The 22,656-nt window shown below is 43.8% G+C and overlaps 2 protein-coding genes across 4 annotated transcripts; one reads left to right on the forward strand and one right to left on the reverse strand.

The window, feature by feature from the left end:
* Positions 1-366: 366 nt before the first annotated feature.
* On the reverse strand, positions 367-7,843 carry LOC128545399 (uncharacterized). 2 transcript variants are annotated; one of them, XM_053515631.1, is made up of 6 exons: positions 7,639-7,843; positions 4,028-4,135; positions 2,916-3,123; positions 1,852-2,302; positions 1,519-1,779; positions 367-923 (listed from the first exon to the last, which is right to left on the reverse strand). In XM_053515631.1, the coding sequence occupies exons 2-6, from the start codon at positions 4,042-4,044 to the stop codon at positions 622-624; spliced, it is 1,239 nt and encodes a 412-aa protein (XP_053371606.1). In that variant the 5' UTR covers positions 4,045-4,135; positions 7,639-7,843; the 3' UTR covers positions 367-621. The 2 variants fall into 2 exon arrangements, with proteins under 2 accessions (XP_053371606.1, XP_053371605.1); XM_053515630.1 differs by lacking the exon at positions 7,639-7,843 and adding an exon at positions 4,498-5,056.
* On the forward strand, positions 5,135-8,518 carry LOC128545400 (protein FAM133-like). Of its 2 annotated transcripts, XM_053515632.1 has the most exons (5): positions 5,137-5,355; positions 5,458-5,606; positions 6,239-6,385; positions 7,118-7,366; positions 7,962-8,518. In XM_053515632.1, the coding sequence occupies exons 2-5, from the start codon at positions 5,465-5,467 to the stop codon at positions 8,261-8,263; spliced, it is 840 nt and encodes a 279-aa protein (XP_053371607.1). In that variant the 5' UTR covers positions 5,137-5,355; positions 5,458-5,464; the 3' UTR covers positions 8,264-8,518. The 2 variants fall into 2 exon arrangements, with proteins under 2 accessions (XP_053371608.1, XP_053371607.1); XM_053515633.1 differs by having other exon boundaries at positions 5,135-5,606.
* Positions 8,519-22,656: the final 14,138 nt, after the last annotated feature.

The raw sequence follows: 22,656 nt of genomic DNA on the forward strand, positions 1-22,656 counted from the left end.
TAATCAAGGGTCTCAAATGCATCAGATAACTAATTACTTAACCATCTCTTTTTTATTTTCCCAAAATCACTAGTTTATTATCTGTTGATAGTCAACTAAACATTAGTTGCACATCTGTTGCTTGTCAACTAATGTACAGTTTACGTTCAGCAGACTATTAGTAGGCATTCTCTACTAAGCATATGTAGATACATTTTAGGACTGTCCAATTAAAGTGAAAAACAGTTGATAACTGTAGAAAGTCAATAAGCTATTAACAGAACACATACAATCATCCATTAATAATAGACAACAGATTTACCATTTAAGATAAGAAGTCAGTACCAGACGATAAAATACAATAGACAAAACACTACAGGCAGGATATGAGAGAACGTTGTTTTATTAACAATATGTTAACACAAACCCATTGTTCACCAGGGTATCAGATCATAAAACAAAAAGAAAAACAATAAAATAAACATGCTGCACTGGCAGCACCATGTCACCGTATAGGGGTCACGCAACTTCACCATCAGCACACCAACATTTCACATTATGAAAAAATAAAACTTGCCTGTTTAACAATCTTACAAACAAACAAAAATATCCTGCTAACATCCTGTTACATCCTGCATACATTCAGTCTTTCTTGGCAGAAAAGGGGATGAGCTGTTTGTTGTTTTTCATTTCAATTATCTTTTCTGCCAGCTCACCAACTATTTTTTTCTGACAAATTTGTGCTAGTTTTAGAAGTGTGTATTTACCCTTGAACTGGCTTAGGAGACTTTTGTCAGCTATGTAAATCTCGGCAATTGCTGCCGTGTCTTTCACGGCATTTCTTGAAACGCGAGCTTTCTTGAAAGCTGTGGTCATCCGGAAGCCTCTTTGCACATGTTTGAGGACACGCCGATATCTTTTCACCACATCCGAGATTGAGGCAACTGAAAGAAAAAACAATGTGAAGAAATCACCAATGAGTTCTGTTTTGTGTCTTGTGTGGTGTCTTAGTTGCAGGGTGAGACACAGGGTGAGACTTAGTTGCACAGTGCTTCCCAAAAAGCTGCAACTTGGATGAAGGTGTTTATCTTTGATTCAGAACATTTATTGTATTTTATAGTAGGCAGTGTGAGAGCAGTCTGCCAATTAAGCCCATGCAAGACTATTTGCTGATTACTGGTTAAAAAACAAAGAGAGATAAAAACTAGTCAGGATATTCTTCATATTTAACTATTAATTACAGGTTCACCTCATCCAGACATAATAGGTAAGTGCAGACAAATTGTTTCTCTATTTACTTCATTCGAAACATTTTTAAGAAACCTGTAATAAAAATACAAGTTGAATGCAGATCGTCACTGATTGAAGAAAAACAAACAGCACAGATTTCAGAATTGACACATTGATTTCATGTAATTCAAAAGAGAGATGATAAGATTGATATTGGTGGACAGTGTGCAGAATGTCTCAAATCCTAAAAATATAACCTCAACACTTGATACCTAAACAAATACAGCATGTCTTAAGAGCCTACCATACCTCGCTCTCCTTTTCCGCCTGACCTCTTTGCCTTTTTGTTTTCCTTCTTTCTTTTTTTGCTTCTCTTCTTGCCATTCTTCTTTTTATACTTCTTTTTCTTCTTTTCCTTATCTGAAGAGTCAGAGGTAGAGCTGGAGCTGGAGTCACTGCTGAAGTCAGTGCTGGAGTCAGAGCTTGAATCAGTGCTAGTGTCAGTGCTGGTGTCCACCATCATGGCCGGTGGCCCCTCATCTCCAGTGGCCATTATCTCAATGTTCCCATCTGTCAAATGATAAAACAAACATAAATAAAGTGTAAAGCATATATATATATAAATATACATACACCACATACCATTCCTTATGTCCTTGAGAAGTCGTCCAAGTACACCATGTTTATGTCTTCTGGCTAACCAGTAAGTCCACTCAATGAAGCAGAGCTGTTTTTTTAAGACGTTCTCAGACCGATTCCCCCGCATACGCCAAATTTCCCTCTTATATGTCTGCCACGCTCTCTCAATGTTTTGAGTGTGTAGTCCTGTTTGTGGATCTACATAATTCTGGCTGTGGTTGACTCTCACATGTTTGTAGCCCTCCTGGGAAAGGCAGGCATACGCTCTCCACTCATCACTCACTACAAGACTTTCTCTTTTGACATGTTTTTTGATGATTGGAACAAGGGTCTCCTTGTTTCTTCTCTTCACAAGTCGAAGAATTGGACGTCTGCTTGCAGCTTTGATTTCAAGTATACCAAAAACCCATGTTCGCTTTCTCTTCCAGGTGTTACCAAAGCGTCCTCTTCCATACTACCAAAACAGTATGAACAGTGTTAGAAAATAATCTGAATAATCTCTTGACACTGTGGAAATGTATTACTAGTCAGAAATAATTACATGATAATAGACATTTTTTACAGTCTGCATGTCACAACATCCGGCTCTGATTAGTAGCGTAAAGGAATGGACAGATGCCAGTTTTATAAAGAAATTTTAAAAAATTTATCAATAAACTTAGCAATAAACGTAAAAAAAAAAGGTTTTTAATTTTTACATTCACATGTGCAGTAGTTTTTATTTAACTATTTAACATTTTAATTAAATCATTATTTAAGTTTTTAAGTTTAAGTTTATTATTTATCTGTTAGTAAGCACTGTGCAGTGTTAATGTTCAATGTGGCTGACTGTCTCACTTTTAAACTCTGCAGAGCTGTAGCTGAATAGTTAGGCCTACTATGCTACTGTATTTTAATGCTGGTCATTATGGTGGTAATATTTTCCAATATTTTTGGAGGTGGTACTTGGTATAAAACATTTAAAAAACACTGATCTATCCTAAACTACAATGCACATACCGATGTCAATTCTTTCAGGTTCTAAAAACACATTTCATCAAGTGCATTGAACATTTAGATTACATTACCTTGCGTTTATGGCAGAACTTGCTCTCATCAATGTGAACAATGACATTAACTCCACCAACTTTCTGCTTCTTTTTCTTTCTGTGCTTTTTCAGGCTTTTTACACAAATTCTTCTGAGTTTCTTTGACATCATAGAAAGTGTTGCTGTGCTTTTTGCAATGCCATCTTGAAGCATGTCTACTTGCCGTAGATGTAAACCCTGTGCAAATCTACAAAGGATTAACAAAAATGATTATCATTAAACAAGGACAGTATATTTTCACATTAAGAAAGCATAATAACAAAGAATATAAATAGTAAACAAAACATAATTTGTATATTTTATTTTGGCCACTAGTTTTTTGACTGTTGACATGCTGCTGCTCAAATTCTAAACATAAAAAAACATTAACATAAAAACACATTCTGTCAACTGTAACTGTCGTACAGAAGTAATGCTCAGTGCATCACAGACATCTCCACAATTATCTGTTAGAAGCTGGAACCTTTAAGAAATTTACATACTTAAAATTATGGTCATGTTGGGCCTCCGAGTGGCGCAGTAGTAAAGTGCTCGCCCTATCATCCGGGGATCGCTGGTTCGATCGCCCGGAGGAAAGCACTAGCCACTCCTTCCACGTGCGCGAGCTCACAGACGCCCCTGATCCCCTCTGAGAGAGAGAGAGCTCGGCCAATCAGCTCTCTATAGGTCTCCGGCTGTGAGAGGTAACAGCATCATTTGGGGATCGATCCCCGGGTGATGCTGTTACCTCTCACAGCCGGAGACCTAGAGAGAGCCCCCTAGTGACGGTGAGGAATCCCAAAAAAATTAAATAAAAAAAATTTATATATATATATATATATATATATATATATATATATATATATATATAGTCATGTTTATACATTTTTTTATGTTTTGGTTATTGTAACATATGGCTATGATGACATAGTATGGGACATGCTTTTGAAATATAATATATTTTGCTATTATTGTATAATATCCTTTTTAATCCATACCGACATAAACTATGATAACGTGTTGTAGTGAAATTGTAATCTATGTACTCAAGCTCTAAACACATAGTGTAATATCCAAATATTGTACTTATGTAATATGCTTGCATTGCTTACCTATGTATGTACTTCATCCATGTAAATAGACTGCAGTGTGATTGTGAGAAGAGTGACTTTGACCTAACACTTCTTTTCAACCGTCCACATCTTTTACGTCGACACTCCCTGGGAAGTTTTAGGACATCAAATTGTATGATAAACATATATATATATATATATATATATATATATATATATATATATATATATATATTTTTTTTTTACATATGCCCTTCAACACACACACACACACACACTGAGTAAATTGGATATATAATTAATATAAAAAATCTTGTAAAATCGAATCATGTTAACTACCAATATCTCAAAACATTTGAAGTACATGTTGAGAAATATTTAAATTGTTTAAAAAAAGTAATAAGGTGTTTAAAGAAATACAACAAACAAATGATTGTGCTCATAGTAGTGAGATACAAGAGTTACAAAATATGAAACTAACATTACAGTTTACAATAATTTATTCTTACCAGATGAAATAATCCTTGGTCTGGGAAGCAACCATGCTCAGTTTATGCCCACAGTTCTTGCATTTAATTTTCCGTTTCAACAAGCCAATCGTTTGCAACCATTTTATTAATTTTAAAGATGATTTTTTAGTTTCTCTAACATAAACTTTAGTCAAAAGTTTTCTCTCCAGTGAATCCATACTATGGAGTGATGGGTCGTTCTTGAACGATTCGTTCTTTTTGAACGAATCTTTTAAATGACTCAGATAAACGAGTCGTCTCGGAGAGTGATTCGTTCATTTTCTATTGGGCGGGCATGCGCAAAGCATCGCAAAACCTCCGTATGTTATATACAGGAAACAGTTTTGAATGATTCTCAGCAATGAGTCTTCGAGTCCTGAGTCGTTCGTTCTTTTGACACGTGACTCCCATAAACGCTATGCGGTGCAATAGATTTAAAAGAACGAACGACTCAGACTGAAAGATATGATGTTGAGCTGCTCATTATGTTTATTATAATATGTCCTTAGTTACATTGTAATATTTTCATAACTGGAACTATAGCCAAAATGTCTGTATGTTAACGTATTGGGGGTATTTTTTATTGAAAACGCAACATTTTAATTTATTTCTGATCAAAGAACCGAGTCACTTAAATGATTCGAACTTCCCATCACTAGCCGGAAGAGCTAGTAGGCTAACTATTCTTCAATTTAACGACCAAGACAACCAAAGAATTAAAAATTGGCGCACTTTCATTTCATTGGCTAATTATGTTATCAGATACACCAACCATGGATGAGTGTTCACACGTGACCAAGCACTTCTACAATCGGATTGGCCAAAATCTCACCGCCTGAAAATTTGGTTGTCCAAATGGTAAGAGTTAACTTCTTTTGGGTAATATTGTTCTTTTTTCTTATAGAAAGTATTTTTTATTACTTGCATGTGAAGTAAAATCATTATCAATTTACTATTCAGCATCAACATGTTTGATCCAGCACATTCAGTGCATCGTCCCTCACCTGGCATTGGGAGCAGTACGCTGGGTACCATGCATTTTACCCGGGCAAAGGCACGGAGGGCAAATGCCCAGAGCGAAGATGGAGGCGAATCCACGAACAAAAGTGGTAAGTTGTGTTTATAGACCTAAAGATAGTTTACATGAAGCTGATGTTATTTCGTCACGCGAAACAATATACAAAGTCAATTAAAATACACGAATGGACACAAATTCGCGCCGGACGATGTGTCACAGAAATACGCGTCTGATATAATTGAGAAAGATTTGATTGGGTAATTCATGTACAGTATTACTTTTTTTTTTTAGTTATTTCTTAATTATTTTAATAATGTCATTAACATTGAAGAATTGAAATTACTTTTCTTGTATAGCCTGATGACTGCTGCCTCTACCCTGGGTACAATTCACTGAAATATTCTAAGTTATAGCAAAGTTCTAAACAATGCAGCTTGAAAGTCGAACACTAATGCATTTTTTTTTGTTTCAGTATATATCAATTTTGTACACATTATTTGTAATTCTTTAATGTTTCCTTAAAGGAGAAGGCCACAAGATTTACAGATAATGTACTCACCCCCAAGTCATCCAATATGTTTTTTCTCAGATTTATTAGTCTAAACACACATTATACACATTAGCCATAAGGTAATATAACAACTGGGGGCAACAGGGCTAGCTTTTAATTTTGACTCTGTGCCACTTACATATATTAAAAATTTTATATGTCATATTGTGCAGCTGGTAAGATGGACAGTCTCAAGCCTGTTAAACAACACATTCTGTGGAAAAACAAGGCTGAGATGCTCCAGTCTCGGGTGGATGAGCTGCAGGAGGAAAATGACTTGCTGAGGAAGCAACTTGAAGAGAGGTCTGCACGAGAACAAGGTATGGATAAGTACAGCAGGTGGACCTCCAGAACTTGTGTGGGATTCAAAGGAATTCTGCCAGTACCATAACAATATGTTTAAAAATATTACTGCCAGCATTTCCATATTATTTTGGAAAATTATCAATCTGAAAAAGTGAAGACATGCATATGTGAAAGTAATTTGATCTAAAGCTATATGCTGCTGCTTTTTGTCCATGATATTTAATTGAAACAAAAAAGGGGTGCCTCAGTAGCCATCTACTTTTTCCATAGTAGGTCTAGACTTAGTGTTTAACTCTGCTTAAAAAATATTAACAGAAAAGGATATTTACATATAAACATACTTTTATTTAGACCATAATACTTACAGATTTAGTTGTTAAATTACTTTAATAATGTTAATTTAGTTGTCATTTGTAAGAAATTTGAATGAAGAATTGAAATTACTTCTCTTGTATAACCTGATAACTGCTGCCTCTACCCTGGGTAAAAGTCACTGAAATATCCTAATAGTTATAGAAAAGTTCTATACAATGCACCTGGGAAGTAGAACACTAATGCATTTTCTTCTTTTTGTACATATACAACCTGAGAGATTTTGTACACATTATTTGTAATGTCTCCTTAAACACAATGTTATCTCCACCACATTAATTACATTCTTTAAAGTTTTGTGGTGCCTATAGGCACAGAGCTGAGGGTGAAGTTATGCTTTACACTTTATTTATGTTTGTTTTATCATTTGACAGATGGGAACATTGAGATAATGGCCACTGGAGATGAGGGGCCACCGGCCATGATGGTGAACACCAGCACTGACACTAGCACTGATTCAAGCTCTGACTCCAGCAGTGACTCCAGCTCCAGCTCTACCTCTGACTCTTCAGATAAGGAAAAGAAGAAAAAGAAGTATAAAAAGAAGAATGGCAAGAAGAGAAGCAAAAAAAGAAAGAAGGAAAACAAAAAGGCAAAGAGGTCAGGCGGAAAAGGAGAGCGAGGTATGGTAGGCTCTTAAGACATGCTGTATTTGTTTAGGTATCAAGTGTTGAGGTTATATTTTTAGGATTTGAGACATTCTGCACACTGTCCACCAATATCAATCTTATCATCTCTCTTTTGAATTACATGAAATCAATGTGTCAATTCTGAAATCTGTGCTGTTTGTTTTTCTTCAATCAGTGACGATCTGCATTCAACTTGTATTTTTATTACAGGTTTCTTAAAAATGTTTCGAATGAAGTAAATAGAGAAACAATTTGTCTGCACTTACCTATTATGTCTGGATGAGGTGAACCTGTAATTAATAGTTAAATATGAAGAATATCCTGACTAGTTTTTATCTCTCTTTGTTTTTTAACCAGTAATCAGCAAATAGTCTTGCATGGGCTTAATTGGCAGACTGCTCTCACACTGCCTACTATAAAATACAATAAATGTTCTGAATCAAAGATAAACACCTTCATCCAAGTTGCAGCTTTTTGGGAAGCACTGTGCAACTAAGTCTCACCCTGTGTCTCACCCTGCAACTAAGACACCACACAAGACACAAAACAGAACTCATTGGTGATTTCTTCACATTGTTTTTTCTTTCAGTTGCCTCAATCTCGGATGTGGTGAAAAGATATCGGCGTGTCCTCAAACATGTGCAAAGAGGCTTCCGGATGACCACAGCTTTCAAGAAAGCTCGCGTTTCAAGAAATGCCGTGAAAGACACGGCAGCAATTGCCGAGATTTACATAGCTGACAAAAGTCTCCTAAGCCAGTTCAAGGGTAAATACACACTTCTAAAACTAGCACAAATTTGTCAGAAAAAAATAGTTGGTGAGCTGGCAGAAAAGATAATTGAAATGAAAAACAACAAACAGCTCATCCCCTTTTCTGCCAAGAAAGACTGAATGTATGCAGGATGTAACAGGATGTTAGCAGGATATTTTTGTTTGTTTGTAAGATTGTTAAACAGGCAAGTTTTATTTTTTCATAATGTGAAATGTTGGTGTGCTGATGGTGAAGTTGCGTGACCCCTATACGGTGACATGGTGCTGCCAGTGCAGCATGTTTATTTTATTGTTTTTCTTTTTGTTTTATGATCTGATACCCTGGTGAACAATGGGTTTGTGTTAACATATTGTTAATAAAACAACGTTCTCTCATATCCTGCCTGTAGTGTTTTGTCTATTGTATTTTATCGTCTGGTACTGACTTCTTATCTTAAATGGTAAATCTGTTGTCTATTATTAATGGATGATTGTATGTGTTCTGTTAATAGCTTATTGACTTTCTACAGTTATCAACTGTTTTTCACTTTAATTGGACAGTCCTAAAATGTATCTACATATGCTTAGTAGAGAATGCCTACTAATAGTCTGCTGAACGTAAACTGTACATTAGTTGACAAGCAACAGATGTGCAACTAATGTTTAGTTGACTATCAACAGATAATAAACTAGTGATTTTGGGAAAATAAAAAAGAGATGGTTAAGTAATTAGTTATCTGATGCATTTGAGACCCTTGATTAAAGATATATGCTCTTGATCATATGTTGACATGGCTGTAGACTATCAACTGATAGATTAATTCTGAGTAGTTACTATTAGATAATAACCTGTTGAGAAAGACAGGCTGACAGTCAACATGCACTTTTTATAAAATCCATAGAATAGAAAGTAAATTGCAGTTTATAATCTACAGACAGTTAGTTGATTGTATGTTGCTTGTCTGTTAAAACAATGTTGTTGAATGTCAACTGATGCACTGTTGACACGCTACTAAATGACTACTGGTAACTAGTAGAGTGTCAACAGATGGACTATCAAAATAAAGTGTTACCAAATTTTGTCTCGTATCTTTTGACAGCTCTTTGATTTTTCCCATGCTGCTACTTAGACTTTGGCTGATTGTGGGGTGCACAGGTGTCTTTATGACAGCTAATGACCTCACACAGGTGCTACTAATTTCGAATCATAAGCTGGGCTATTTAAAAGCAAAATAACAGGTCTTTGAGGATCAGAAATCTGGCTGATAAGCAAGTGAACAATACTTATTTGACACAGTAATTCACAAATAAATTGCTCAAAAATCATACAATGTGATTTCCAGATATTTCTTTTTAGATTCTGTCTCTCACAGTGGAAATGCACCTACGCTGAAAATTGTAGACCCCTCCATGATTTCTAAGTAAGAGAACTTGCAAAATCACAGAGTAATCAAATACTAATAGACCTCAATGTATGTACATGTATATTCTGTTACTTTTGTGCATGTAATCTTCCAGACACACTAATCCACAATGTTTGCACAGTTACACTGTATTACACTATATAAACGCGCACACACACAATAAGTGCATCTTGTTTGTGTGACCCATTGTTAATTATTGGAAATAAGCCACTTATGCACTTTTGCATTTCGTTGGCTCTGTACATATACTTTGCACAATGACAAAGTTTAATCTAATCTAATCTAATATTGCCACTCTAATTACACTAGCACCGATGGCTTGTTATAAGGCCCTGTTATCTACCAAAGTGGGAGATGTACTGCTGATGCATTGCTGATGATGACAATGATGAATTTGTATTGTTTTTAATACACAAATGAATTAAAAATGTTATTTTATTTGCTGCCAGAATAACTCTTCACAAGAATTAAGCAAAGTGTGTTTTAAAAAAAAATTTTTTTTTTAAATACTGCATTGCCACAAAGACAGCTAAAGCATGATTTATCATTTTTGTCAAAATGGCAGAACTTCCTGCAGTCCTAGAGATCACGTTCAGAATAACCAATGCTCATCATGCCGGCTAAGATGAGTTGAGATTGGGTATTGTTGGTTACCTCGCTACCCCAAGTTGGGCTTCCAGTTGGGAAACCTGGAGTGTTGTCCACCTAGCTGTCCCTTTCCCTTCCTAAGGGAGTAGCCTTCCAAGCTCACAACTTAAAATCTGGTTACCCACTCTGACCGTTCCTTACTCTGACAAAGTTTTTTCACACAACCTTGCAAATACAACTGGGAAACTGCAATATCTAAACCTTTATTCGATGCATTTATGCTGATCAACATCCAATAGCACAAAATCCATGCACGTTAATGGCCCGTTAAGTTTAATGTAGGGTTTTAGAGTTCAAATCAGACTACAAACAACGCATGTATCTCATGTAACACAATTCTTAGTGTTGTTGTAGTTAATGTAACTTATGTTTCATTTTTTATGTTGCATCTTAGCTCATGTTTGTCATGCACACTCAATCGGCGACCGGCACTAGGACCCGGGAGTAAAGCGGTCGCGAATCAGGAAGTATAAGAGGAGTAAACAAACCACGATTCAGCGCTCAGTCATTGAGTTCAGCCCATGTCGGTTCTGGTTGTCCATCATCGATTCGTGAGTACTCACTTTATTTGGGTTTCGCTTTCTAATCTTGAGTGTGTGTTTATAGGACGCAGGTTAAATTTGTGTTTTTCCCTTGCTCCCCTTTTGTGAGAGTCCTTAGACTAAAAATCGTTGTTATCCTACCTACTCGCTAAAGCTAAGTCATCTGGTCGCCTAGGTTAGTTCATCCTGACAGAATGACTGAGCCTAAAGCGGTGAACCCAGCGGATTACGCGCATCTCTGCGACGTGGTTGACCAGCATGCCGAGATAATCAATGAGCTAACCGAGGAGGTAGTCTACTCTGCGCCAGGGCGTCCAAGACGTCGCGGCCTTGCGCCGCGAGGTCGCGGAGCTCAGGCGGGAGAACGCGGATCTCCGGGCGGCTGTTGCTGGCGCGGCGAGCCAGCCTCCCGTCGCGGCGGTCGCGGCTCCGCATCACCCCCCCCCCCCTTCTTCTGATGTCTTTCTCGCATTACCAGAGAAATGGAATGGCAAGGACGGGAAGTGTAGTGTGTTCTTAACAGCGCTCGATCTGGTGTTTGAGTTTAATTTCACCAAATACTCCACCGATCGGCTACGCATTGCTCTGCTCGTTTCGTTGCTAACTGGGCAGGCAGCTGAGTGGGCCACGGCAGTGATTAAATCAGACTCGGACACCGCCCATTCATACAATGAATTTACACGCCAGCTTCGACTCACTTTCGAACACCCTGCGGGCGAGGTGGAGACCGACACTAAGCTCTATCACCTGTGGCAGGGTGAATTGTCCGTGAGCCGCTACACCGCGGAATTCAGAACCCTCGCCGTACAGACATCTTGGGGAGACGCCGCGCTCCCGATATCCTACTACAAGGGGCTGGCGTCACGCATAAAGGACGAGCTTGCCGGACGAGAGCTTCCAGCCACGCTGGAGGGATTAATCCAGCTAGCCCTCCGCATCGACCAGCGCCTTCTCTCTCGTCCGAAGCCAGCCCTGAGAACCCTGCCGCCTGCTTTCACCTCTCACCATCCTGCACCTCCACCACCGACCATTTTCACCGCTGCCACCACTGGACCTGTCGGATCTCCACCTCCTCCCGTGGTTGACACCGGAGCCGGGGAACCCATGCAATTAGGACGCGCCTCCCTGACTACAGCAGAACGCGCATGCCGGTATCAAGAGGGGTTGTGTGCTTACTGTGGGTCCGCGGCACACCACCGGGCGATTTGCCTTCTTCGTCCGGGAAACGCGCAGCCCCGGTGAGCCGGAGGAGAGACTCACCGGGCTCCCTCCAAATCTCCAGCACAACCGACATAACCACCTCTCGCCTTACTATTCAGGTAATCCTTCAATTTGGCCACAAACGAGTCAGAAGTACAGCGTTCATCGACTCCGGTGCCGCCGGCCACTTTATTGACTCCACTCATGCCAAAGAACTGGGGGTAAAGATTGAGGCGTTATCCCAGCCAGTGCAAATCACCTCCGTCGACGGTCGGCCCCTGACGTCCAGCCCCATCACCCACCAGACTCAGACCATCACCCTCATCATCAATCAACACCACGAACCCATCCAATTCCACCTCACCTCCATTTCCTCACCTCCCATCATTCTCGGATACCCCTGGCTGCTACAACATGACCCTCTCATCTCCTGGACTAAAAATAGAATCCTGCAGTGGGGGCCGACCTGCACTGAGCTGTGCCTACGGGACCCAGCTGGGACGTGTTCCACGGAGTCCGAGGCCCCCTATGTCGACACCAACGCCATTCCTTCTGCCTACCGGGACCTGGCTGCAGTCTTTTGTAAACGGAGAGCTACTCACCTTCCACCACATCACCCTTATGACCTGGCGATAGAGCTGCAGCCAGGTTCTGTTCCCCCCCGTGGCCATCTGTACTCATTGTCGGCTGCTGAGACACAGGCGATGGAGGAATACGTCGCCAGTGCCCTTCGCCATGGAACCATCCGGCCCTCCTCGTCGCCAGCGGCCGCCGGCTTCTTCTTCATGAAGAAGAAAGGGGGAGAACTTCGTCCATGTGTCGACTATCGGGGGTTAAATAAAATCACTATCAAAAACCGACATCCGTTGCCGCTCACCAACTCAGCCCTGGACGCCCTCTCTGGTGCCACCGTGTTCACAAAGTTGGACCTCCGGAGCGGCTACAACTTGGTGCGCATCAGAGAGGGTGATGAGTGGAAAACGGCCTTCATCACTCCCACAGGACATTACGAGAGCCTGGTCATCCCCTTTGGACTATGCAACGCACCCTCGGCCTTCCAGCAATTCATAAACGATGTCCTGAGAGATATGTTAGGCCGATGGGTGTTTGTATATTTAGATGACATCCTCATCTACTCTCGCACCACCGAAGAACATATCCAACATGTACGGGCAGTTCTTAAGAGATTGCTCGCTCACCAACTGTACTGTAAGTTGGAAAAGTGTGCCTTTCACCAGCACTCCACCACGTTCCTGGGTTTTGTCATCTCGTCCCAGGGTGTGGCCATGGATCCGCAGAAACTGGAAGCTGTTCGTCATTGGCCCCTACCCAGGATGCTCAAACAGCTTCAACGGTTTCTCGGGTTTGCGAACTCCTATCGTCGCTTTATCCGGGGCTACAGTACAGTTGCAGCACCACTAACCAGTCTGACCAGGCCCTCCTCTAGTCCCTTCCATCTCACTCCTGAAGCCACCTCCGCCTTCCAAGAACTCTGTCACCGCTTCACCACTACACCCATTCTTCTTCACCCAGATGCCAACCAACCGTTCGTTGTAGAGGTGGACGCGTCAGATGTGGGCGCTGGCGCTGTTCTCTCTCAGCGAGGTCCAGACCAGAAGCTACACCCCTGTGGCTTCTACTCCAAGAAATTTGACCCCACTCAGCAGCGATACGGGGTAGGGGACCGCGAGCTGTTGGCCATAAAGTGGGCCTTGGAGGAATGGCGTCACTGGCTCCAGGGCGCCAGTGAGCCATTCATGGTCTGGATGGATCATTAGAACCTCATCACCATCCGGAATTTAAAACAACTCAACCTACGACAGGCACGGTGGGCATTGTTTTTAGAACACTTCAATTTCCATCTGTCATACCACCCGGGGTCCAAGAACACCAAGGCCGACGCCCTCTCCCGCCAACAAGAAGAGGAGATGCCCCGGGCGGACCCCGTGCCTGTCATCCCCACCTCACGGATCATCGCACCCCTCCACTGGGACATAGAGAAAAGGGTTCGCCAGGCTCAGGCTGCGGAGACTGGGCCGGCAGGTGCGCTGCCTGAACGACTCTTTGTTCCTCAGCGTCTGGTTCCCGAAGTTCTCCAGTGGGGCCACTCCTCGCCCGTCGCAGGACACCCCGGGACTCGGCGCACCCTACAGTTTGTAAGACGGGCGTTCTGGTGGCCCACCATGAGGAGGGACGTTGAAGAGTTTGTTCAGGTGTGCCCGGTGTGCGCCAGGGCCAAGGACTCCAACCAGCCTACCTCCGGAGAACTCCAGCCCCTGCCCGTTCCCCGACGGCCCTGGACGCACATCGCCTTAGATTTCATCACGGGCCTGCCGGTTTCCGAAGGAAAGAACACCATCCTAACCATCATCGACCGGTTCTTCAAAGCCGTACACCTGGTGGCCCTCACCAGACTCCCATCAGCCAAAGACACCGCCGAGCTGATTTTGGAACACGTAGTCCGCCTGCATGGGTTCCCCAAGGACACCGCCCGGTTCTGGAAGGCCTTCTGCCGTCTGATCAATTCCACCTGCAGTCTGTCCTCCGGTTATCACCCCCAGACTAATGGTCAGACGGAATGGGCCAACCAACAACTTGAGCGCTACCTGAGTTGTTTTGTTTCGGATCGCCAGCGCTCCTGGGCCCGCTACCTTAAATGGGCCGAGCTGTCCCACAACCTCCACGTCTCTTTAGCCACCAACCTAAATCCATTTGAGGTATGTTATGGTTTCCAACCTCCGATGTTCGACCATCAAGAACCGGAGGTTGACGTACCATCGGCCCAACAGTTGGTCCGTAGGTGTCGGCGGTTATGGAACCAAGCCAACCTCGCCATCCAACGTGCCAATACCACCTACGTCGCCCAGCATCGCCGCCGACACCCTCCGGGACGGTTGTACCACGTAGGTGACAAGGTATGGCTCTCCACAAGGAATCTGCACCTGCATACAGAATCCCGCAAACTATCTCCCAGGTTCATCGGTCCATACTGCATCACCCACCGGATAAACCCTGTCACCTACCGGCTCCAGCTGCCTGCGGCGCTCCGGATACATCCAGTTTTCCACACCTCCCAACTAAAACACTTCACCACCTCTCCAATGAATCCACCCACCTCCCCGAATTAATCCGGGACTACCGTCGTCGGGTATCCTCCACCCCAGGACCGGCAGGAGCCGGTCCTGGACAGGGAGGTACTGTCATGCACACTCAATCGGCGACCGGCACTAGGACCCGGAAGTAAAGCGGTCGCGAATCAGGAAGTATAAGAGGAGTAAACAAATCACGATTCAGCGCTCAGTCATTGAGTTCAGCCCATGACGGTTCTGGTTGTCCATCATTGATTCGTGAGTACTCACTTTATTTGGGTTTCGCTTTCTGATCTTGAGTGTGTGTTTTTAGGACGCGGGTTAAATTTGTGTTTTTCCCTTGCTCCCCTTTTGTGAGAGTCCTTAGACTAAAACGCGTGGTATCCTACCTACCTACTCGCTTTCTTCCGCGTTTGGGTTCACCATCCACGCTACATTGGGCTAATCGCTAAAGCTAAGTCATCTGGTCGCCTAGGTTAGTTCATCCTGACAATGTTGGTGTTTTCTTATCATCTCCATTGTCTGTTAAAACTTTTGCATGACTTCTTTGTCATTTCTTATATGACAATACTTCTTATGGCTTGTGATGCACAAAACTTGTGTTTACTCTGCACATTTGAAGTTTAATATATATATATATATATATATATATATATATATATATATATATATATTTTTTTTTTTTTTTTTGTCAATAAAACATTGACAAAACATACTGGGATTTCATTGTGTGTGCATGTGTGATTGTTTCCTTTCCAATGGGTAAGTAATTGCCAATGCTTGTCAAAGAACAGCAGACAGATCTTCTGGTTCTTTCATTAAATTTTCAATGGTAAAATTTAGGAGATTTACTCTTAGACTTAGAGAGTAAGTAAAGTTTCTCCTGCGCTGTTCGGTCGGTGTATTGGGCGCCAAGGTTTCTCCAACGTGATTGGTTTTCACTCTCAGAGGAATATAATCTCTTTTGCTATTTTTCTACCTTCCTTAGTCGGTGAAGTTTTGTTTCCATCATGTTTTAAATTCCTGTTGGTAATTTGTCATTTTACATTTGCAGTAATACATTTTTGATGTGCAGGTTTTAAAGTATATTAGCAGTGATAAATTTATTAACCTTGGCAAAAGTTGTATGTGAATTTAGTAACAAGGAATGGCATGTATTTATCATCTCAGATTTTAGCCATCCACATGCCTCATGGTAAATTACTTTACTTTTTGATAAATGTGTCAAATCTTAACTTGGTAGAGTTATACAGTACATGGATTTAGTGTGTGGCACCAAGATCCATTTTCTGAGATTGTCTTAGGAACAAGGTATAGCATGTATTCATGGTGACATTTTAGATATTTAAATGCATCATGTTAAATAACAGTATTTTTGATATATGTGTGGATCCTTTTGGGATAGATATGTGGATTTGGTGTAGCATGTATTCGACTTTTTCTAATACTAGGATCCTGATTGATCATTAAGAACACAGAATAGCATGCATTTTGGTTCGCATATTTTGGTAATTCAAGTATAAATAACAGCTGTTGACATACAATGGATTGATTTTGTATTAGCTTCATTGTGCAATGTCATAGCATTTATTTCCATCCAGAGTCTCATTAATCTCTCTCCAAGTTTATAAATTTAACCACTGTGTAAACCCTTCTTCAGCATATCTCAAAGATTTTCAATGGGGTTAAGGTCTGGACTCAGTGGTGGCCTATCCATTTGTGGGAATGATGTCTTATGCTCAGTAAACCACTATTTTACAATTTGGGCCTGATGAATCCTTGCATCGTCATCTTGTAATCCGCCCATACCATCAAGGGAGAAAAAATCCATTAAAGTAATAAACTGGTCATTTAGTTTAATTAGGTTGTCGACTAACCTAGTTTTTCTAGGCATATCACTGCCCCCACAGGCTTTTACACCAGGTTATCATGTCCTAGCGCAGACACTACGGCAGTTTTGTAAATATTGCCTGGGCAGACTAAGCTCGCGCCGCTAAGAAGACTAGCGCACTAGGTTCTGCTTTGAGGACAGGACAAATTCTGTTCCTCAGGATCATTTACATTCTAGGACATGGCGAAACATGCAGACCCAGTCCACTGCCGAACCGCTTCAGTGCTGGAGCTTCTGCAAGAAAGTTGACCTCGAGCTTTTGCCCTAGTACACTCAGAAGATACGTAGCCGCTTCTCGCCTACGTCCTGACTGATGGGGCTGGTGGAAAGCACCCCTTAGTGTGCTTAGGCTTTTCCAACTGGCTAGGAAAAGCTGTTCTGCATTCTTACCCAACTATCTTCCACAGTTGAAACCTTCTGTCCTCCGCTGCTAGCTCCGGAGTGGTAAGACTTCATTCGCTGTGCCCAACTCATGCTCTTCAATTTACAGTGCACCTCCGCATTAGCCAGGGCCGTAAATTAAAGCAGGGTTTCATACGTCTTGGGGCCGCAGCCGAAGGGCAGCCGCCATTAGACGAGTTGGGTTAGAGATGCTAGTGCCCTAGCCTAGGAGGACAGGACAAATTCTGTCCTTCAGGATCTTTTACATTCCAGGACATAAAACAATAGGTTACTTGCGTAACCCCGGTTCTCTGATAGCATTAAGTGAGGTGTCTCACTATGGGATACGCCCCTTCCGCGTATTCCTCAGAAGCCCTATTACACTACGCCAGCCCCAATTGGCTGGTAGACGTGACGTTGTGTCTGGGAGTGGCCTCCCCCCCCCTCCGTATAAAAGGAGCAGCACAACGTCACTTCGCTATTCAAAACAAGCAACCTCTTCCTCGCTTCACACAGCAAGGAGGGTCATCTGGTGAGACACCTCACTTAATGCTATCAGAGAACTGGGGTTACGCAAGTAACCTATTGTTCTCTTTCAAGCATACGTTTCGGTGTCTCACTATGGGATATCCTAACTCCCTTATTGTCAGATAGCCTGTCTTGAAGTCTTCTGCCAACCATATCCAAAGCATTCAGGGCTGAATGAGTTTAGTTTTTAGATTCTGTCCCTACGCTCAGTACTGCATGAGCTAAAGTCTGAAAGTCGCTGCTTAGTGATCGGCTTCCCTGTACGAGGTTTCATCCAAGAAACGAACAGCTGATCACTCTCCCTTAGACCTCTGGTCCGCTCTGTATAGATGCGCAGAGCGCGCACTGGGCACAGCGTATTTAACTTTTGCTGCTCTGATGAAGCAAAAGGAGGTGGATGGAAGGCCCTTAACTCAAAAGGGTTTATCGTATTAATGACTTTAGGCATGAATGCCGGGTTAGGTTTCATAATTACTCCTGCATCCCCGGACATGAACTGTAAGCATGCTGGATGCACAGAAAGAGCATGAATCTCACTCACGCGCTTCGCTGAGACCAAAGCTATTAATAGTGCAGTCTTAAAAGACAGTGCCTTGAAATCAACCTTGTCTAGTGGTTCAAATGGGGACATAGACAATGCATCAAGCACCAACCCCAAATCCCATGATGGGGTAAGTGGTTTAGAGACCGGCAGAGCGCGGCGCGCGCCCTTCATGAATCTGCATATCAAAGGATGTTGTCCCACTGTTTTATCATCAAAACCAATGTGACAAGCAGATATAGCAGCCAGAAACACTTTTATGGTTGAGAACGCTTTGCCTTTGTCTATCATTTCCTGAAGGAATGAAAGAACCACTGCCACTGAACACTGAAAAGGAATCTCGTGTCTAGTTGCGCACCAGCTCTGGAATACATTCCATTTACAGTCATAAAGAGATCTAGTTGATGCCGCCCTGGCATTCTGTATGGTTTTGATAACACTGTCGGGTAGACCAGTTTTACTTAAATTGGACCACTCACGGGCCAGGCCCATAGTGCCAGCCGTTCCGGATGAGGATGGAAGATTTCCCCCTCCTCTTGTGACAGAAGGTCTTTGCGCTGCGGGAGAGACCACGGTTCGTCGTACAGCATATGTATAATCTCTGCAAGCCAGTGTTTCCCCGGCCATCTCGGGGCTATTAGTATTAGTCTCATACCTTCCTCCCTTACTCTGCAGAGTGTTGGTGATATGAGCGCTATCGGTGGGAATGCGTATAGAAGAGTGCGAGGCCACTCGTGTGCTAGCGCGTCTATTCCCAGGGGCGTGCTCTGGTCCTTCAGGGAAAAGAACAGGTGACATTGGGCATTGTCTTGGGACGCGAACAGATCCACTGTCGCTCTGCCATACATGCTCCAGATCTGTTCGATCACTTCGCTGTTCAGTTTCCACTCCCCATAGAGGGGATTTCCCCTGGACAGCAGATCCGCGCCCCGATTTATCACACCCTGTACGTGTGTCGCTCTCAGGGATAGAAGGTTGACACTGCCCCATAAGATCAGTCTGCGTGCTAACGTGTTCAGAAGGAGTGATCTGAGGCCTCCCTGACGATTTATGTAGGCTACAACTGTCGTGTTGTCCGTTCTCACAAGAACATGTTCTCCTTTCAGAAAAGGAAGAAAATGCTTTAGCGTCAGAAAAACGGCTAGCATTTCTAGATAGTTTATGTGAAGATTGGTCATACGCTGACCCCATCTCCCATTCACTATTCTGCCCTCGTGAATGCCCCCCCAACCGGACAACGACGCGTCCGTCGTTATTATCTTCCTGTGCCGAACTACACCCATGGATACCCCTTGAGTCAGGAAATTCGGGTGTTTCCACTGGCACAGTGCTAGAACTGTCTTACCCTTTTCCGTGAGTGACGTACCGGGTCCAGCCCTTGGGACGCTACCCAGCGCTGGAATTACCTCATATGTAGTCTCCCTAACAGGATAACTATCAGGGCTGTGGCCATCAGTCCTAATAATCTGAGGCATGTACGAAAGGAAACCTTGTTTCCCCTCTGAAAGTGGGTCATGCAACAGGTGAATCTTTTCACCCTGTCTGCCGATAGTCGCGCCCTGAAGTTCACTGAGTCCAGCGACAGTCCCAGATACATTATGGACCGTGTGGGAGTTAAAACACTCTTTTCTGTGTTCAATTTTAGCCCCAGTTTCTGTATATGTTCCAGAAGTATCGCTGTGTGCTCTCTCGCTTCTTGTTCCGAGCGAGCTGTCACAAGCCAATCGTCTATCTAAGTAGCGAGACGAATGCCTTTCTCCCTGAGCGGGGTGAGCGCCGCTTCTGTACATTTTATAAATACTCTGGGGCTGAGGGACAAGCCGAATGGTAGCACCAGATATTCGTATACCACACCAAGGAAGGCAAATCTCAGAAACTTCCTGTGTGGTGGGTATATCTTTATGTGAAAATATGCGTCCTTCAGATCGATCGATGTGAACCAATCTCCCTGGCGCACCATTTGTAGGAGTGTAGAATGCGTGAGCATTCTGAATTTGTATCTCCTTAGGTATACGTTCAGCGCACGTAGATCTAGTATTGGGCGGAGGGCTTGGGTTCCCTTTTTTGGAACGAGAAAATATCTCGAGTAAAACCCGCTGTGGCTCTCCTCTGGTGGAACCACTCTTATTGCCCTCTTGTTCAACAGAGAGGAAATCTCCTCCTGAAGGACATGCTTCAACTCCCCCCTCACCTGGGAATGAATTATCCCTTTGAATTTTGGAGGGGAAGTTGCGAATTGCAGTCTGTACCCGAATTGTATTGTCTTTAATACCCAGCGGGACTGCGTGCATTCTTGCCAGCTGCGTATCTGCAGTGTTCTGGCGCCCTCGCGCGGCTGAGTCACGGACGGTTCTGTGGTCTGTACTGCGCATGCGCGGGCACTTAGCGCTTTGACAGAGTCTGTGTGATCCATCACCTCTGTGAGAGCGACAGCTCCCCGAGGTGACGTTATATTTTGATTCATTAATATGTTTTGCAACATTTTTTGTGGAGATATATTTTTTGATATTTTTGGGGGGTTCAGTAAAAGCTTTATTGGGGTTTGAACGTGAGACATGCTTGTGATACATTGATGTATGTACACCGCTGCACCGTTCCTCTTTCGCTTCACTGTCTTGCCCCTGGCCCACCCGGGCTCTCCCCTCCACACAGAACAACTTTGGACCTCGGAACTCGTCCTTTTCAACTTTTGAGGGTCGGGAACTAGCGAACTGGGGGGCTGTTGGTTCCCTTCCCGAGGAAAGACCCCATCAAACGGCCTTCTTCTTCCTCCTCACTTCCTGAAGATGGGGTTGAGGATGAGGTTGGGGTTGAGGAGCAGGCTGTGCTGTCTGAGTTGCCGCTGGCGGATAATTTCTTCTCTGCCAGGGAGATCTTTGCTCTGCGACTCCGCCTTGGCCAGCTGAACTTGTGTTCGGCCTCTGCCGTTTGGGGATGCGATAACTGGGGGAAGGGCGGGCTGTGACCTGTGCGAAGGTCTGCCTAAGTGGCGGGGGGGGGTGCCGCCTGTGCCTTCCTGGGCATACAGAGCTGTAGCGCCTCGTCATCCCTCTTTTTCTCCTCACATCTCTTTTGCATCAGGGTGAGAGCTGAGCCGAAGATTCCGTCGGCCCCCACTGGTGCATCCAAGATAGATTCTTTCTCTCTGTCGGAGAGATTCGCCAAGTTGAGCCACCGACCTCTCTCCTGAATGACCATCGTGGCCATTGCTTTTCCCGCGGCTTGTACCGCACACCTCTGAAGCCTCAGAGAGAGATCTGTCACTATACAGATCTCCTCCCACTGTGTCTGACCTGGTGTGGCCGAGGCTTCGTCCTGCAGCTCCGCTTGGTACGCGGTCAGCAGAGAGGTCGCATTTAGAGCTCTGACGCAGAGCGCGACTGCTTTGTATGCGCGTTCCGTCATGTTTGACTGGAAGTGCTCCGTTTTCGACGGCAACGACGGATTTGCAGCCACCGTGTGTCTCGGGAGCAAGTGCGCAGCCACTAACCGTTCCATGGGGGGCATCCTGAAAAGTCCCTCTCTTTCCATGCCCTCCACGTCGAGTGCAGATCCCCCCTGCACTGGCGTCTTGCTTGTAAACGTTTTTTCCTTCCATGTCACCGCGAGCTCCTCCAGGAGCTCTGGGAAGACTGGAAGGAGCTGCCGTGCCGCCCGTTTCGCTCTCGGCAGCCTCTTACCTTCATAGCGAGACTTTGCAGTCTCTGCCACTACAGTCGGCCACTGAATATTCAGCTTTTCCGCGGCGCGTTTGCACACGTCCTGCAGGTCGACTCTCAGGAGCGGGGATGGTGCCCCGTCCATAGCTTCAGCGGCTCCTGTCGCGGCAAGAGGCTGTGCTGAGTGCACGGGTGGAAGGAAAGGGGAGTCCTCGAGATCCTCCTCTTCCTCAGAAAGGAGAAAGTTGGACTGACCCTCTTCCTCGAAGTCTAGCGCGCCTTCCTCTTCGTCAGTGCTGAGCACACTGGGTAGAGGGGCGCAGACGTCGAGCTGTTCACCCCAGGATAAGGCTGCCGTGGTGGGCAGCTCCACAGGGATGGATACCTGTGGGGTGGCAGCTGGAGTGGGGCTAGGTGAGAGGAGTGGGTCGAGGCCCGACAGGCTAGCTTGGCGCGCTAGCCTGCGACGAAGGCTCTTCGCGGTGAAGCGTGCGCAGTGTTCGCATGAACCGGGGTTGTCTAGCGCTAGTTGCGCATGTTTCAGCCCAAGACACGACGAGCAGACCTGGTGTGTGTCTTTGCTCGAAATCTTGTTCCCACAAACACAAATAAATCAAATCAAATTCAAATT

The sequence above is a fragment of the Clarias gariepinus genome, chromosome 17 (assembly GCF_024256425.1).
Source record: "Clarias gariepinus isolate MV-2021 ecotype Netherlands chromosome 17, CGAR_prim_01v2, whole genome shotgun sequence".
In the NCBI taxonomy this organism is placed as follows: Eukaryota; Metazoa; Chordata; class Actinopteri; order Siluriformes; family Clariidae; genus Clarias; species Clarias gariepinus.